The sequence below is a fragment of the Sarcophilus harrisii genome, chromosome 1, assembly GCF_902635505.1.
Source record: "Sarcophilus harrisii chromosome 1, mSarHar1.11, whole genome shotgun sequence".
In the NCBI taxonomy this organism is placed as follows: domain Eukaryota; kingdom Metazoa; phylum Chordata; class Mammalia; order Dasyuromorphia; family Dasyuridae; genus Sarcophilus; species Sarcophilus harrisii.
Window position 1 is genome coordinate 164,771,272 of NC_045426.1, and position 18,790 is coordinate 164,790,061.

The 18,790-nt window shown below is 35.1% G+C and overlaps 1 protein-coding gene and 1 pseudogene across 2 annotated transcripts in view; both read right to left on the bottom strand.

Moving 5' to 3' along the window:
• Window positions 1–9,843: 9,843 nt before the first annotated feature.
• On the bottom strand, window positions 9,844–9,955 carry LOC111718972 (annotated as a pseudogene).
• Window positions 9,956–10,495: 540 nt separating this feature from the next.
• SV2C (synaptic vesicle glycoprotein 2C) overlaps window positions 10,496–18,790 on the bottom strand; it is a 267,533-nt gene continuing 259,238 nt past the window's right edge. For both annotated transcript variants that reach the window (XM_031966305.1, XM_031966313.1), the window contains exon 13: window positions 10,496–18,727. In XM_031966305.1, the coding sequence (XP_031822165.1) occupies window positions 18,544–18,727 (184 nt within the window). In that variant the 3' untranslated portion in view covers window positions 10,496–18,543. The remainder of the gene's footprint in view (window positions 18,728–18,790) is intronic.

Sequence of the window (18,790 nt, forward strand, 5' to 3'; positions counted from 1 at the left end):
GCATTACAAAAAAAATTACTAAAAAAAAAATCAAATTCATTTGGAAGAATAAAAGACCAACAATGTCAAAAGAACTAATTAAAAAAATATAAAGGAAGGAGGTTCAGTGATATCAGATCTTAAGCTATATTATAATGCATTAATTATCAAAACTATCTAGTACTAAGTAATAGAAAGGGAGATCAGTGAAACAAAATACACATATAATTTATGGTAGCAAATGACTCTAATTAGCTTGTGTTTAACAAGTAAAAGAACTTAAATTTTGGGAATAAAAATTCATTATTTGTTAAAAATTGGGAAAACTAGAAAGCAGTTGGGCAGAAATTGAATAAAAATCAATATCTTATACCATTTAACAAGATAAAATCAAAATAGATACATGATCTAGTATAAAGAGAAATGTTATAGGAAAATGTAAAAAACATGGAATATATTACATAGCAGACTTATGGCTACAATTAGACAAATAATTTATGAATAAATAAGAGACAGAGAATGGTGTGAGGTGTAAAATGTATAATTTTGATGACAGTAAATTGAAATGTTTTTGTACAAATAAAACAAATGTAGCCTAAATAAGAATGGAAGCAGAAATTGGGGGGAAAAATTTGTAGACAGTTTCTCACACAAAAGTTTCATATTTCAAATACATAAAGAACTTTGTCAGATCTATAAGAATATAGGTCATTCCCGAATTGATAAAAAATCAAAGGATATGAACAGGTAGCATTCTGATAAAATAAATCAAAACAATTTATACATACATGAAAAAATAATTCAAATTATTATTGATTAGAGAAATGCAAATTAAAACAACTTTGAAATATCATTTTATACCTATCAGATTGGCTAAAATGGTTGAAGGAGAAAGTAACAACAACTGGAGAAGATGTGAAAAAATTAGAACATTAATTCACTGTTGGTGGAATTATGATCCAATCATTTTTGAAGAGCAATCTGGAATTATGCCCAAAAAGTTATTAAACTGTCTATATCCTTTGATCCAGCAATACCATTACTAGTTCAATTTCCCAAGATGATTAGGGAAAAAATGTAAAGAACCAATATGTTCTAAAATATTTATAACAGTTCTCTTTGTGGTGGCAAAGAATTAAAAATTGCTGGGATGCTTGTCAATTAGGGAATGGCCGAACAATTTGTGGTATGTGGTCATGATGGAATATTATTTTACTAAAAGAAATGATGACCTTATTGATCTTAGAAATACATGGATATACTTGCATTAAATAATGAAAAGCAAAATTAATAGAACCAAAAGAATATTATATATAGTAATAGCAATACTGGGTTTTTTTTCACTGATTTTTAAAACTATTTTACTTTTTCAAATACACACATAATAGTTTTCAAAATTCACCTTTGCAAAACCTTGTGTTCCAAATTTTTCTCCCTCCCCTTCTCTTTCCCTCTCCTCAAAACAGCAAGCAATCTGATATAGGTTAAATGTGTGCAATTCTTCTAAACATATTTGTCATCCAGAGCAAAAAAAAAAAAAAAAAAAAATCAAATCAAAAGAAAAAAATCATACAAGAAAGAAAAAAAAAAGCAAGTAAACAACAATACAAAAAAGTGAAAATACTCTACTTTGATTAACATTCAGTCTTCATAATTCTCTCTCTGGATGTATATGGCACTTTCCAAGTCTATTGGAATTGCCTTGAATCACCTCATTGTAGTAAAGAACCAAGTCCATCACAGTTGATAAGCACATAATCTTCTTGTTACTGTGTACAATGTTTTCTTGGTTGTGGTCACTTCATTTAGTATTGGTTCATGTAAGTCTTTCCAGGCTTTTCTGAAATCAGCCTGCTCACAATTTCTTGTAGAACAATAATATTTCATTACATTTATATGCAGTAACTTATTCAACCATTCCTCAACTGAGGGCTATCCACTCAATTTCTAGTTCCTTACCACTCCAAAAAAGTATGCTACAAACATTTTTGCACATGTAAGTCTTTTCCCTTGTTTTATGATTTCTTTGGTATACAGACCCAGCAGAGAGACTGCTGGATCAAAGGTTATACACAGTTTTATAACCCTTTGGGCATACTTCAAAAAGCAATATTGTTTTAAGAACAACTTTGAGTAATCGCATTTTGACTACCTAAATTTGAATACCTAAATTAACTACAAAGACACATGAAGGAAGATGCTATTTGCCTCCTAAGAAATAACATATAAATAGAAGTAAGTATAAAATAATTTGATGCATGCATGTATAACACACACATGAATACACACACACATGTATATATATGTATATATACTTACATATACACATATACACATATTTGTGTCTAATGATAGTTATATTGAGGATAGGGAAGGGAGGAAAGAAAAAAGAAAAAAAATTACAAGATTACTTTATTATATAGGTTTTTAAAATAATAGCAAGTTGTATATAATGTTTGCAGGTTCATGTGCAATTTTTTTTCTATTTTACTATGTTATGGAAATGGTTGTTTTATTTTTAAAGTTCAGGATAAAATAAAAATATAAATGTAAAAGAAAATTTAAAAAGAAAGAGAATGGAAAATATTCTGCAGGGCTGACAAATAGCAAAAAACTGACAAATGGTGTTTGTAGTTTAGATTTTTTTTAAAAAGGAAAAGAATGGAATCATTAAACTATAGCTAATTTGATGTAGATTTCTGGCAAAATTTTCAAGGACATTATTAGAGGAATGGGCATCAAAATAGAAAAGGAAGTCCTGATGATAGTCATCATTAGTATTATCAGGAACAGGTCAGATAAAATTAACCTAATTTCCTTTTTTTTTAATAGGGCAATTAGATTAGTATATCAGGATTATGTTACAGATATAGTTTGCCTATCTTTTAGTAAAGCATTTGATAAAGTTTCTCCAGAAACTTTTGTGAGAAAAATGGAAAGATATGATGTATGATGGTAAAATTAGATTTAAAACTGGTTTAAAGCCAAGATGCAATGAATAGTCATTCTTGATTCAATGTCATTTTGGAAGGAAGCCTCTAGAAGAATATTTGAGAGACCTATGCTTGTGCTTGTGCTGCTTAATATTTTAATTAGATAGAGGTGTAGATGGTATATTCCATGAATTTGCTAATGACCCAAAGCTAGGAGGGATGGCTACCATATTGGAAAACAGAATCAGTATCTCAATAGATTTTTTAAAAGCTGTAACACTTGACTGAATTTTAATAGGAATAAAAATAAAATCATAAATAATCATGGACTGCTTTAGAGATACAAGATGGGTGAAGCATGGCTAGATAATTATTCATTCAACAAAGTTCTTGCAATTTTAGGGAACTCAGTTGAATATGAGTCAATAGAGTGATTAGGACCAGCAAATAAAGCTACCTTTTTTGGTTGAATGATTGGAGGCATAATGTCCAGAATGGTTGCTGGTGATAGGAGTGATAATCTCAATATACTCTATCCTGAGCAGTCAGTTAATAAATATTTATTAGGTGCTTACTCTATATCAGGCATTATACTAAGTGCTAAGGATACGAAAAGAGGCAAAATAGTTCTTGCCCTCAAAGAGTTCACAATCTAATGAGGGAGATAATAATATATATGTACCAACAATTTATGTACATGATAAATAGTAAATAATTAAGAGAGGGAAGGCATTAAAATTAAGAAATTGGAAAGACTTCCTGTAGAATATGGCATTTTGATGTGCAAACTCTTTGATCCAGCAATGTTACTACTGGGCTTGTATCCCAAAGAAATCATAAAAGATGGAAAAGGACCCACATATGCAAAAATGTTTGTACCAGCTCTTTTTATAGCAGCAAGGAATTGGAAATACAGTGAATTCCCATCAATTGGTGAATGGCTGAATAAGATATGGTAAATAAATATAATAGATTATTATTAATCCATTATTACATGAACTGATGTTGAATGAAGTGAGCAGAACCAGGAAAACATTGTACACAGTAATAGCAAGATTATGTGATGATCAACTGTGACGAACTTGGCTCTTCTCAGCAATGGGATGATTCAAGGCAATTCCAATAGAAGTGGGATGGAAAATGGCATCTGTATCCAGAGAGAGAATTATGGATCCTGAATGTGGATCAAAGTATAGTATTTTCATCTTTTTTGTTGCTTGTTTGTTTTTTTTCTTTCTTTGGTTTTTTCCCCTTTTGGTCTATTTTTCTTGTACAATGTGACAAATGAGGAATGTGTTTAAAAGAATTGCACATGTTTAACCTATATCTGATTGCTTGTCATCTTAGGGAAGCAGGAAGGAATTAAGGATAGGAAAAAATTTTGTAACATGAAGTCTTATAAAAATGAATGTTGAAAACTATTTTTATATGTATTTAGAAAAATAAAATACTATTGAGAGAGAAAAAAGAAGATGGGATTTTAGTAGGAACTTGAAGGGAGTCAGGGAAGCCAAGAGGCAGAGATTAGCAGTGAAAGGATTCTCGTGATGGAAAATAGGCTGAGAAAATGGCCAGAGCTTAAAGATGGAGTTTATCAAAAAGCAAAGAGGTCATTGTCATTGACTCATACAGTATGTGTTTTGGGGTGTACAAGGGGGAGTGAGAATTGGAAAGGGAGCAGTTTAAGGATGAGAAGACTGAAATCATAGGGGAAGACTAGGTTATGAAGGGCTTTGACAAACATAAGATTTTATATTTGATCTTGAGGCATTAGGGAGCCCTTGGAATTTATTGAGTAGAGGTGGGAGTGGTGATGTGATAGAATACAAAATTTAGCTTATGGACAGTCAAATGTAGAGAGACAGTCAGGATAGTGAAGGATACAAGGAACACATCATATGAGAAGAAATGGAAGGAAGTGGGGATTCTTAGTGTATAGAAGGGAAGACTTAATGGGGACATGATAACATCCTTAAGTATCTGAAGAATTGTCATGTAAAAGAGTGATTAAACTTTTTATTTTTGTTTATGACTTCAGAGGGCAGAACCAGGAGCTATAAGAAATATTTGAAAAGAGAAAAATTTAGGCTTGATGGCAGGGAACACTTCCTGACTCTTGGAGATGGTCAATAATAGAATGGGCTACCTTGGAAAATAGTAGATTGCCCCTCATTATTTCAATAAATAAATGGATGTATCCAAAGAAAGAACTAATAAATAGAATATATATAGAATGATTATATAATGTGTGTACACACACACACACACACACACACATACACACACGTAATTGTTTCTAATGGTAGCCATCTCTAGAGTGGGCAAAGGAGGGAAGTGAAAAAGAAAAAATAGAAATTTACCTGATAACTTTATTACATATTTAAAAGGAATAGCAATCTGTACATACCATATTTGTGATTTCACATGCAGTTATTTTTTGTTATACTGATATGAAAATGCTTATTTTATTCCCTAAATTAAAAATAAATAAATAAAATTTAAAATAACTGGATGATCCTGGCAAGCATGTTGTAGCAAGGATTCTTGTTCTACTACAGGATAGCTAGATAGCATATGTCCCTTTGAACTCTGAAAATTCATTCGGTCCTTTTCAGTGTGAAGCATGAGTCCCTATGTAATTGTTCATTTTGACCTTAATGGACAAAATGTGTGATATTAGATATATTTTGAAACACCTTAAAGGTCTTGAGAGGACTTTGGAGAGATGTGAGGAGAGGTGACAAATATCTTAACAGAGAATAACAACCAGAACCCTTTGGGGGAATATATTTAATGTTTCTGCAAGGCAAGAGAAAAATATGGAGTCCCCATATGTAGTTGTTAGCATTTATTAATTTGAAATTATGCAATATCCTTATTTTTCCCCACCAGACTCTTTTTATTTACCGGTTGAATCATGAGACAAACTTCAGGGCAAGGAGTATATTTGAATAGACAATATGATATAGCACTGGCTGTGGATTCAGAAGATCTGGGTTAAATATCTCATTTCTGTTACTTAATGCCTATTTGACTTTGAGCAAATCTTTCAAGGAGCTCAGTGGGCCCCATTTCCCCCATTTTAAAATAAGAGTGTTGGACTAGATTGCAGTCCATTTTCACCCAAGAAATTTTTACATGATTCTGACTCAAATCTAAGCCAATATTTTTGGCAGCATTTCTGCATGTTCAGAGAAAAATGAACATGTTATATGTTCAAAATCAAGACTGCAGTGGTCATAGAATGCAATATAAGCAAGTACTTCCAGAAATACCTCCAATGCATTATGTGTTTGATTATGAATTAATTTTTGGTTGTGTTCAGAAATTCTTTACTGTTGCCTAGTTTTTCACAACCCCTACATTCAGTTACAGTACCTACATGGGATCATGATCCCTTCTCAGGACTATATGATCTCTGATGTTAATTCCAGCCCTAGTTTTATGATTTTATGGTGCTATTTTTGAAAGTGAAGATGTAGCAGTGTGGGAATGATCAATAGGCAATTCACCACAGGAACCACTTGACTATGTTGACATCTTGAAGCTTTTTTTGGCAGTTGGTTAGCTGCACAAAAGAGCCTGAGTGTCCAACTATTTACTCAATCAAGATGAAAGTATACTGTGTATTTAGAGATAGCAGTTTACTATCACTTATGATTCCCCCTTATCCCCTGGGAATTTTAGGAGTCCTTTCTTTACCTTTCCCTGTCTCTCCTTTTCCTTCTCCTTCTCTCTTCTTCTCTCTCCTCCCTCTTCTTCCTTCCCTTTCCTCCTTTTCTCCCCTTCCCTCGCCATCCTTCCCTCCTTCCTTCCTTCCCTCTTCTTCTTCCTCCTTCCCTCACTCTCTCCCTCCTTTCCTGTCTCTCTCTTTCCTTCCTCTTCCCTCCTTCCCTTTCTTTCTTTCTTTCTTTCTTCCTCTCCTGAGATATGAACATAATTTAGATTTTGTATGAGGGAAATCAAGGGTAAATGAAAAAAAAAAGACCTGAAAGTTAGGTTGAGACTAAAATATATAGATTTTGAATGCCAGGTAAATTTAATTTTAATAGACAATAGGGAAAAATAAAAGTTTTCCAGAAAAGGAAAGACAATATTGGACCTGGACTCTAGGAAAGTATGGTAGGAATACCTGAATTCACATATGCTATATTGTGTATTACAAGTGTAATAGTAGAAAAAATACTGAATGAAGAATTCATAAATCTTGAGTTTGAGCCCCAGTTCTTCTATTCACATCATAAGACTTTACCTCTCTGATTGCTGGTTTCCTAAACTATTCAAGAGTGGTATTAATACTTGCATTGTTGAGTGTTCCTTTATCACAGTACTATTGTGAAGAAAATACTTTATGGAGTCAAATTACAGTTTTTCTTAAAAATTATATTTCCTTTGACTGTGAGATTAGTCGGAGAGATGGCCAGAGGTTGGTAGGGGCTAGCTCCAACAGACATGTGAGAGTCAATCATTAAATTTTTAGTATGAATATTTCCCTATAGAACAGAGGATGGTTTATTGATTTGTTAATTGTCTAATCTAAAGAAATTGATGGAGCAAATATTAATAATGCAGACTGACTAATGCAGTGTGTTCTGTGAATTTCTTTCTCCTCCCCCTCAGTTCTTCCTTCCAAGTGCCTGGTGTAAAATAGTGACCAATATACCACTGGAATTGACCTGGATATTTCCAGTTTATGCTGGCAGAAATAGAGAGGAACAAAATGGCTTTAACTCCAGTGCTGCTCCCTCTATTGATTAATTTATTGAACATTCATTTGTTTATTTTAAAATAATAGTTTTTTATTTTCAAAATACATGCAAAGATAATATTCAACATTTACCCTTGCAAACCTTGTGTTCCAAAATTTTCTCTCTCCTTTTTATCTATCCCTAGACAGCAAGTAATCCATTCATTATATGTTAAACATGTGCAATTCTTGTAGACATAATACCACAATTATCTTTCTGCACAAGAAAAATCAGATGAAAAAGAAAAAATGAGAAAGAAAACAAAAATCAAGCAAACAACAACAAAAAAGTGAAAAAAATGATGTTGTGATTCGTATTCAGTCTCCACAATCCTCTCTCTAGATGCAGATGGCTCTCTCCATCACGAGTCTATTGGAACTGGCCTGAATCACCTCATTGTTGAAAAGAGCCAAGTGCAATACACTTGATCATCACACAGTCTTATTATTGCTATGATCAATGTTCTCTTGGTTCTACTCACTTCGCTTAGCAACATTTGATATAAATTTCTCCAGGCCTTTCTGAAATCATCCTACTGATCATTTCTTATATAAAAATTATATTCTATAACAATCATATACCATAATTTATGCAGTCATTCCCCAACTAATAGGCATCCACTTAGTTTCCATTTCATTCCTTGCTGCTACAAAAAGGGTTGCTACAAACACTTTTGCACATGTGGGTCCTTTCCCCTTTTTATGATCTCTTTGGGATACAGACCCAGAAGAGACACTGCTAGATCAAAAGATATGCACAGTTTGACAGCCCTTTGGGCATAGTTCCAAACTGAGCTCCAGAATGGTTGGATCATGATTTAATTTACTCCCACTATATGTCAGTCACTCACTGTACTAGGTGCTACTAAGACAAAAATGAAACAGTTTACTCTTCAAGAGCTTATAGTCTATGGGGGAAATGACATATACATAGCCAAACAGAGAGATGAGTGGGCAGATAGATAAATAGATGAGTAGATAGAAATATATACAAACATATATATATATATATATATATATATATATATGAATAAATGGCTGAATGAATAGATGAATAGATGGGTGGTTGAATGGGTTAAAAAAGTAGATGGAAGAGTGGGTAGATGGATGGATATATGAAGGAATGGGCAAATAAAAAGATGGATGAATGACTAAATAGATGAATGCCTGGATAGATGGATGGATGGATGGATGGATGGATAGGTGGATAGATAGATAGATGAATAAATATATAGATGAATGGGTGAGTGAATAGAAAGATAGGTACATATATAAATGGATAGATAGATGGATGGATGAGTTAGTGAATGGATAGATAAATGGATTGATAGACAAATGTTTATGAAAGTAATTAAAAGGTTATTTTGTTGTTGTTGTTGAGAGGTGGAGCATAAGCTCCTGGGGAATCAGGAAACAACATGTAGAAACAGGCACTTGATTTGAACTTTGAAGAAAGCTAAGGAGGCACAGAAGTAGAAGTGAGTAGGGAGTTCATTGCACGGGGGTCAACCTATGTAAAGGCATGGAGATGGGAGATGGCATGTGCTGTGTGAGAAATGGCAATAATACCAATTTGGATGTGTTGTAAAGTGTTCAGAAAGTAAGCACTTGATGTGTATTATAGAGGCATCCTAGAAGTAGCATGAACCCACCAAGTACAGAATATCTAAGAAACTGGTTTGAGAAAGTGGAAGTCACCAATGGACCCAGTTCTTGCTATACTAAGCAGCTGGTGCAGTAGATTGGAGATATATTAAAAGGCTCATTTTTCTTTTCCTCCTTCCCTCCCTCCCTAATCTTCCCTTCCTTACCCCCTCCCTCTCTTTTCTCTCCTTCCTTCCTTCCTTCCTTCCTTCCTTCCTTCCTTCCTTCCTTCCTTCCTTCCTTCCTTCCTTCCTTCCTTCCTTCCTTCCTTCCTTCCTTCCTTTTTAATGCTTATTCCCTCCTTATTAAATAATATTACACCATATTAATGCTGAACCTAATATTGACACCAGCTGGCTAAACGATCTGTTACAGAGAATTTCCAAACTCAAGCAATCCAGCAGGCTCAGCTTCCCCTGTTGCAGGTGCCATAGGTATGGACCACCATACAGAGGAAAGAACCCATTTTCAAAGAGTAGTTAATATTGGCTTATATCCTTGATGGTGTTAGATGCTATAGAATAGGTGGTAATGCTATGTATATATATATATATATATATATATATATATATATATATATGTTATAAAGACCACTAAGACCTCTCCTGTCCTTATCAAGGAGGTGCTAACCTTTTCTCCTTTCATACAACACCTGGCAAGGTTTGAAGATCACCTGGCAAGATAAGGTACTGAACACTGAGGTCCTTTCTCCAAGTAAAACTGGCAAGCATTCTAACTACCACAGAGAGCACACTCCATTGAGCTGGCCATGTTGTCTGAATGCCAAATGTACGCTTGCCTAAGAGACTGTTTTACAGATAACCCACACAAGGGAAGCCCTCACATGTTGGTAGGAAGAAGTGAGACAAGGACTGTCTCAAGGTCTCTCCGAAGAACTTTGGAATTGATTGTGTGATATGGGAGACACTGGCATAGGACCGCCCAGCATGGTATTCCCTCATCAGAGAAGGCACTGTGCTGTTTAAGCAAACAGAATGAAAGTAATTCAAAGAAAAGAGAGATGTGTAAATTTAGAGAATCCCCTCCAAATATGGATTATTTGTACCCAAACCATAACAGAACACTCCAAATTTGTATTGGTCTGATCAGCTACATATTGTAACCCAACTTTAACATAGCGATGTCATGTTGATCCTCTTCAGGAATGAAAGACAATAATCAACCAACCATATTCTTGATGAAGAAAAATTCTTTATTTGAATATAATGGAGCAAAAAATGCCCATTTATTAATCTGATGTACATTAAATATCTTTGTGTTTGTTACATGAATGTCAGGTATCTGGCAGATAAATTTACAGACACTTCCATAGCTGATAGATTTATATCGTATGTACAATCATTCTACACAGAGCATGCCCTTCCACCAAGATACAGCCAACTTCCTTCAAGGCTTTCGGTAAAAACACACTTGGTCAAACATTTTGGCAGTCAGCAATCTGACACAGAGGTGCATTCCAGAGGGATGAGTTCACAATTGGACCAGTTGGACTCAGGATGAAAAAATCCAGAAACCTGCAAGTGAGGATTTATTGGGGGGATGCACATGCAAACACATATGTACAATAGTGGTGACTGGGACCCACGTGACAGGAGAGCACACAGAGCAGGAAATATAGAAACCAAAAAACAAGACCATTGCCAAGATCTCTTTGCAAAAGAGTTGATCTGAAAATGCATCCAAAATGGAAATCTAACTTAAAAAATAGCTTAGTGCTTTATATACATTATGTACACATGAGCAAAGAGCATGAGATGTGAGACCTGGGCATCCTATCCCTGGGTCAGAATTAAGGATGTACAATGATTTTTTGAATGTGGAGAGGGCATAAATCAAGAGAAAACACTTCTTTACCCTTTAATCTTTTTGATTTAGTATACAGATTAGGCACCATAAATTTATAACAATTGTGGTGGAGAGGAAATTAGAACAATATGTCAACCAGCACCTAGGCAAGACTGGTGAACTTCAAAGGCAGGTGGGGGGGCCGAGTTTCACCTGCGCATGTGTGGGACTGGAGATAGACTTCATGCAAATGGAAAGGATCGCTGTTGGTTTTATTTATTTTGCATCTAACAATAGGGTATCTGACATCCCTTCTGATTTGTTAGAATTTCTCCCTTTGAGGGTAAAGCAAGGAATTTGAATCACTATTCTGTGGGTTCGAAGATAAACTCCCATAAACTCAGGAAAGAAAGCCCCCTGCAAATTTTCATGAGAGTGGGGCATAAAGAAGACCCTTTCTCTCTCCTCTTCATTACCTTGGTTTCTGTAAGACCAGTAAGACAGTCATAATCACATCTTTGCATGATGAGCAGCTAAATATTCTCTAAGGCAGCAGTTCTTAAACTTTTTTGGTCTTGGGGCCCTTTTACAATCTTGAAAATCATTAAGGACCACCCCCATGTTTTTGCTTATATAGGTTATATATATTTATATTGATATTTACCTTATTAGAAACTAAAATGTCTTAGTATTTTTATAAAATTATTTTTACCTGGTGGACCTCGTGAAAGGATGAAATTTGGAGAATCACTGTCATAAGGCATGCAACTTCAACAAGAAAAGTCATCCCTGTTCCCTAAATTTTCTTAACAGTGTTAAGAAAAACTAAACTAACTAAAGTTAGTTTTTAACTAGTTAAAAACTAAAACTAAAACTAAAAAAAAACTAAAGTTAGTTTTTAACTAACAATAAAACACTAAAAGTGTTTAGTTAGTTGATAGCCAAGGATTTTGTCTTATTGTTCAAGTGGGCGACTGTTTTTTTTTTTTACTCTAACTTAGTTTTAACATGGATTAAACACTGATTGGAGGATGAGGAAGGAGTATATACCAAGAGGTACCTTCTGTAGTGCAATGATTCTGTTTTAAAGGAAGAAGGAGGAATATCAACCATTATAATTTTAGCATTTGGATTGGAAGGAAGGCACTAGAACTTTCAATCTTTTATATAGTCCTATCACAAATACACTCAAATGTATAGTATTTTCTTTAAATATATGATTATATATGTAATCTTGACTTAGGAATTTGAGACAAGACAGAGAGTAGGCTATTGTATATGGCTTCTCAGCAAATGGAAACTCTTGCCAAATCATGGTTCAATATTATCTTCATAATTGTACGTCAGAGGCCTTGAGGGCTTCTTGAGTATTCACAGCAAATATATTTCACAATCACTATCCACATGTTATCTATATTCATGTTTCCAGAAGAGTGATTAAAACTCCTTTCTTCAGCTCTGAGGATTACTATGATCAAGCTATGTTTCTGAGCTCCTCTAAGACACAGGCAGTAGAGAAGGAAACAAAGGTGAGGAAGATATAAGGTGAGAGAGAGGGAGTGAAAAGATAGATAAATTGGAAGAAAGGACAATGTAAGTCATAGCTTAGTGCTTGGAATAAGCAGCACACTTAGGATGAGTAATTTTGTATTTTATGATGTGAAAATAATACAAGAAATAATCAGGATTGATTCTGTTTCATCAGGAGAGGGAATCAGTTACTGTTATGGCCCAGATGTGGATACATTTAGTAGCTACCTCTTTTAATTGATTATGTTTACTTTAAGTTCTGTAGTTTCTATGTGCCTATATTAAAATGTACCCTCTAAGTTAGCTTTGTGGGGGAGAGAGAAGAATCCTTGTTGCTTTATCCTAATTTTGAAGAAAAGATAGAAAGGGAAAGAAAGAATAAGGGAAGTCTTTGGTGGGGAAATCTTTGAAAACAAGGGGAAATTTACCCAGTAGACCAGTTCAAGGGAAATAGAAGAAGCAATAAGATTTATTTATGCTTTCCAGAGTGAAGATTCCAAAGGCTGCTGGATTAGAGTTTTTTTTTTTTTAACACATTTTAGTTGCAGGCCTTAGAAAAGATTCCTGAAAATAGACAGCAACAGTTTTATAGAGCATTTCTTATTTTTAAAAAATCAAATAACTTCTCCTTCAAAATGTAACTACTTTTTTGTTGATTTTTGCATCTTGTACCTTAAAATAATATTTCTGGGTAATTTTTTTTCAAAATAATAACGTTGAAAAGAACAGATTTGTCTATTTCTCCCTTTTTTTCCCCAAGTGCTGGCTAAATAGCTTCTACAAAGATGCCCAGTGTAAAATTTTACTTTGTGAATAGGTAGCTCAATCTATTGGGCATGTATTAATACCAGCTATTTTGCCTTGCTGGCCAGGCTTGGGTGATGGTTTTAATTTCCAAATTCCTCTCTTCCTTCCTGTAAAAAATCCTTTCTTTTGTGGTCAATGTGATGTTCTGCTCTTTGCCTTTCAATGACAGACATAACTCTGTATTCTCTTCTTTAAAGGTGATACAAAGAATGAATCATTTATCACAGTAAATGTTCCTAGCAATAGAGAAGTTTTCTAGCCATCTAATTCCCTTACTGCCCCATTTGTTCCCAATGTGGGCTGCCAGTTTGTAGACTGGACTCTTGAAAAAAAGTAAGTCACTAATAAATGAATGAGATCCTGCTCACATCAACCGTCAGTTGCAGGAAACTCTGGCAATGGTTATTTCTTGAGTTTGGGCAAAGATTATTGAGGAGAACAGACATAAACCATGTGTCAAGACAGTGACAAGAATAGTACAAAAGCAACTGTAAACACACACAAGGAAATAGTTAAGTGGACAGATAAAGCGCACAGGAGACACTGACATTTTTGTTCCCATACTATATAGATTTAACTTGTTGAATAACATGGTTAATATGACAAAAAACATACATTGCCTGAAAGAAGGAAAAACTGTGTAAGTTTAGGTTTAATTTCAGAATTCTTAAGGTGCAGATTGGTAACATTTCCTTCTGTTATCGCAACATGACTGGTGTTTCCTCCCTCCCACCTCCCCACCCCCAGCTACTGAGATGAACTTGGTGTAGAATACAGATTTCAAAAAATAAAAAATAAAAAGGAAATTTAGACCTAGAGCCAAACTGGCTTTTAAGGGCTAGCTGACTCTCTTTCTATGGTGCTAAGTAAGTGTCAAACTCAAACATTTTTGACCTGAAATCTACTACATGAACAGGAAAAGGGTTTTTATTGAAGAAATAATAAAGTCCTTTTTGTCATTGAAAAGAATAAATGTTGAAACTGCCCAATTCTATTTTGGTTAGCAGATATCCAATTCTATTTTGGTTAGCAGAAAGGAGCAGATGGCATTCCCTTGGCATGCTACCTAATTGAATCCTGTGGTTCAAAAAAGTCCTTTCCTTATACTCTTCATTTCCTCACCACAATATTTTTTGCACTAGTATTTCTGACCCTCCATCACCCTCCCTGCTCCCCATTCTCCCTTTTATCTTTTCCATGAATGGAGAGCAAAATTCTTTTTGATAAGAACCAGAACTGTCATTTTATGTGGTATATTTGTGATAGTATAACTTTCAACTAAGAGAGAATCCACCAGAACTTTGTGTTCCTGGCAGCAAAGACCTATTCAAGAGCTTTTTCAAGAGTATATGAGCCAAACATATGTGCAAGAGAGCCAATAGATATGACCATTGTACATTTTAAAAAACTAGTGAATTTGACAAATATATCAATCTGGAAAGATGGGTTCCCAGCTTCAAAGGATTGAATTTTCGACTTTAAAGAGGCTGTCAGGGTAAGCAAAATTGGAACTCTGTCCTCTGACACTTCTCACACTTGTGTCCCAACTGATTGACCAACATCTCTCCGTTCATTCTATTCTATTCCCTAATGTTTCCATTATAAATTGACTGTATCAAATATTTGTAGAAGTATTACCAGCAGGTAAGATTCCAGAATGCAATCTCTTGATTAATGCGGAATTGAAGGAACTTTTCCTGAATTCAGCTGAATTTTGATAGATAGAGGATCCCCTCCATGGATTAGTCTGTGATGGCTCTTGGGACAACAGGATAAATGAGATCCCACTTGGCATATAAAACAGTGATGCTAAATGTGAGTCTGGTCACTGAAACATAATAATGAGAAGCACAGCTTGGAATACTGAACTTGTATATGGGGAAAGTATTCTGTTCTCCCTAAGGGGACATGGAGAATTCTGGTTGGATTCTGGGGAAGGTTCAGAAGCATTGGCATATGTGCCAAAAGAATAGGAAATTTAGGAATTAAATGTTCTTGTTTTTCTTCTGGGCTTTCATATCTGAGTTCCTTCTTATTTTCTTCTTTGTTTTGAATGAAAAGACATGTCACCCAGACTTTTATGTATCAGTGAGCGACCCAATAACTGGATAGATTCATAAGCATACTTATCTCATTATTATATCTTAATCCGCAGCTAAATGTCAAACCCCAAACATGCTAGACAGGCTTTGCAACATACTTTGGAAACAACCTGATCTCTTTTAGGGAGAATCTCTGGAAGAGGAAAGCAAATGTGAGGAACTTAGGTGAAATAGTAGAAACTGTCAAAAAAAAATTACTTGTTTATAAATGGGGGCATGCAAAAGGTTCCCACTTGGAAAAGACCAATAGCTTGGGTTTTGGACCAAAGGATGAAAAAGGTCCTTTGTGGATCTCTGGAGGTAGAATTTCCTAGAACCATGCTTATTGGCACAAAAAAGAGATGCTTCAGAGAAGTGGAGTTCTGCTTTTAACTTTTCATTACAGCTTTGCTGACTCAATTTATACTGAAATATAGTTCAATCATGTACCTTCTCTGTAGAAGCATCATATGTACTGACTGACATAAGATAAATAAGAATCATGTAACAGGACTAGAGAACCTAGTAAGGCTATAAGAACAATTATGTTTTTTGAGTCTAGATAAGGGCTTCTTAACCTGGGGTCTGAGAAACTTGTTGTTTTTATAATTACTTTTGATAACTATTCAATAAAACTATATTTTTAAAGCCCTATGCATTTGATTGTACACATTCAAAAGCATTATTTTGAGATGAAGTACATAAATTTCCCCAGACTATCAGAAGTATCTAAGATGTGCAAAAGGTGATGATCTGGATGTATAGCAACACATGCTTTCCCCCCCCCCCCCCCCCCCATGTAATTAGTAAGGAGAATTTAGAGATTCAGACTACATAGGATTTAGAAATACTACTCTTGGGATCACCTTGAAACCAAGGACAATTTTTTGTATCTTTCTATCCCTAGTGCTTAACATAGTGCCTGGAACATGGTAGATGCTGACTTCTGCTGTTTACATATTTCTCATCAATCTAAAAGACTTTGAGAATATTTCCTTTAAAGAGAAAAGGAAAGAAAGTAAAGGGGAAGAAGGAGGAAGAGAGTGAGTAAAGTCTAAGATTTTTAGTACAGCCAATTTCTTTGCCCCTTAATGACAGCCAATTCTCTTGTTTATTTTTTTTAGTTTTCCAGTTTTGGGCTCCTCTTTCCTGTTTCCTTGATTTCTATAGTCTTTCTTCCTGCTTTTCTCCATCCTTTTCCCTCTCTTGGCATAGTTTTCTTGATGAGCCTAGCACTGAACAGTTTCTTCTTATGGAAAAAAGCTTTCATGCACAGTCTGAACTGAGATGACAGTTCAGATCACAGTGATCATGGGACAGGGAGAGGTAGAGTTGCCCTATAGAGACAAACCTATAATTCATTGATTCTTAGAAACGAAGGTCCCAAACTGGAGCTTTCATTGCTAGTCTTCACTTTTGTGTGGCTCCTGAGACCTAGCTCTTTTTGTCATGTTGCCCCACAGAATAGCTAATGTTGATAATCTTCTAAGGAAGTATACCAAGCTCAAAAACATGTATCATTTCAAGTGACAGTATGTATGGCACAAAAGATGATTTACTACGGACTGTGAGCTATTATTCCAAGTATGTACAGAAGCTTCAGATTTCAAAGAAAGATGTGTCTTTACACGTAGCAAAAGTCTAAGGCTGAGGCATGTGGGAGAGGTGAGAGGGTCATCTGGATGACAGCTGGTCCATGGGAATTCTTTGCTGTCCCTCCCTTTGCCATTCTCAAGCAAATTCCCAATGAAAAATTACAACCAAGCAGCCAACTGTGATTGTGATGCTGTGTTATAACTCCATGGCTACCTTCAGTAGAGATATGTATGGATTTGATCAACATAAGCTGAAGGCAAACACTATAACCCCAAAACACACTGTCCCTATAATGCCCCAGGGAAGCATTTTAAAATTGTTTGGGGACACATTTTAAAACAATATTTTCAAACTGGGTGATCTGTTGCAGGGAAGCAGCAGGAATAGTCACGTGTGAGCACTTAATCAACAGCCATTGCATCTGTTCTTTGAGATCAGAATTGATGAGATGGAGGGACTATTTTTCTACCAAATTTCACTTTGATAAATCAAAACTAATTTGTTAAAGTCGTTTGACTGCACCTGACATCTCTGTTCTACTGAGAAGGATAGAGTAGTTGAACAATATAGGGCAGAGAGGAACCTTTTAGAAGCTTTCCTTTCTTAACCTTTCTGTCTATGAAAACTGCCTGTTATGATCAGAGGGTTTCTTTTTAATTTTCAAATATTCAGAAAACCATATTCACGTACACTGTCTCACCAATATTTTTGCACATCATATCAGAAATCAGAAAACGAGTCCCTCCATGACTTTTCTTGCACAGACTGTTTACCACACTTTTTGCTGTCAGCTGTCCTGTCATGATTTTTCTCCTTCACCCTCATAACTGAAAGTGCCCCACCCTACCTGCTCTATACCACCACATGGTTCTGATAGCCCAAATTATACATCGCTCTTTTCTATGTAAACAGGAAATATCAGACTGTTGGGGAAAAAAATAGAATCTCTTTTTTCAACATGAATGTAGTAATAAGTCAACCTATATTTCCTGTGTATTATTGCATTGACATTAGCACTTATTTACACCATCACTCCTCCCCTTTCAGCTTTCTTGATCTGACTCAGCAAAATCTGAAGCCATTCTGGCTATCTTAGTGCCGTTTTTAGAAAAGCTTCCATTGATGAAAAGAGAGGGCTTTTCAGCATGCATTGTCTTTCTCTTGCCTACTTTAGGAGGAGGTAGCTTTCTTTACAGTTTGGAAAGAAATGATGCATGGCAAAGCAATATGTGCAAATATTGTGTTTGGGGGAAAGGACTCACACAGCTAAGCATTAGTCACCACAAGAGGTCGAGTTATGATAATATCTGACCCATCTTTCTTGGCATGAAATCTCTAAAGCCTTTGCACCAATCAAGAAAATTGACACTTGGAAAAGAGAGAAAAACAAAATGACAAATGGCTTTTTCTTCCCCATCAGTTACATCAAAACCTGGGTTCTTGTGTCAGGCAGACGGAGTCCCACCAATCCTCCACATACAAGCACAGTAGAAGCTAGTAGAATAGGGATGGCTTTGGTGATAACAACAAGGGAGCCAAATATTAAGTTTCCAAGCACAGCTGCTGCTTTGCATAGAGCATTCAAGAAGCCAAAACCTGTTGACCTGAAAAAAAAAAGACAAAGAAAAATGAAAAACATGAAGAAAACGGTCTCTGTGCTTACAATC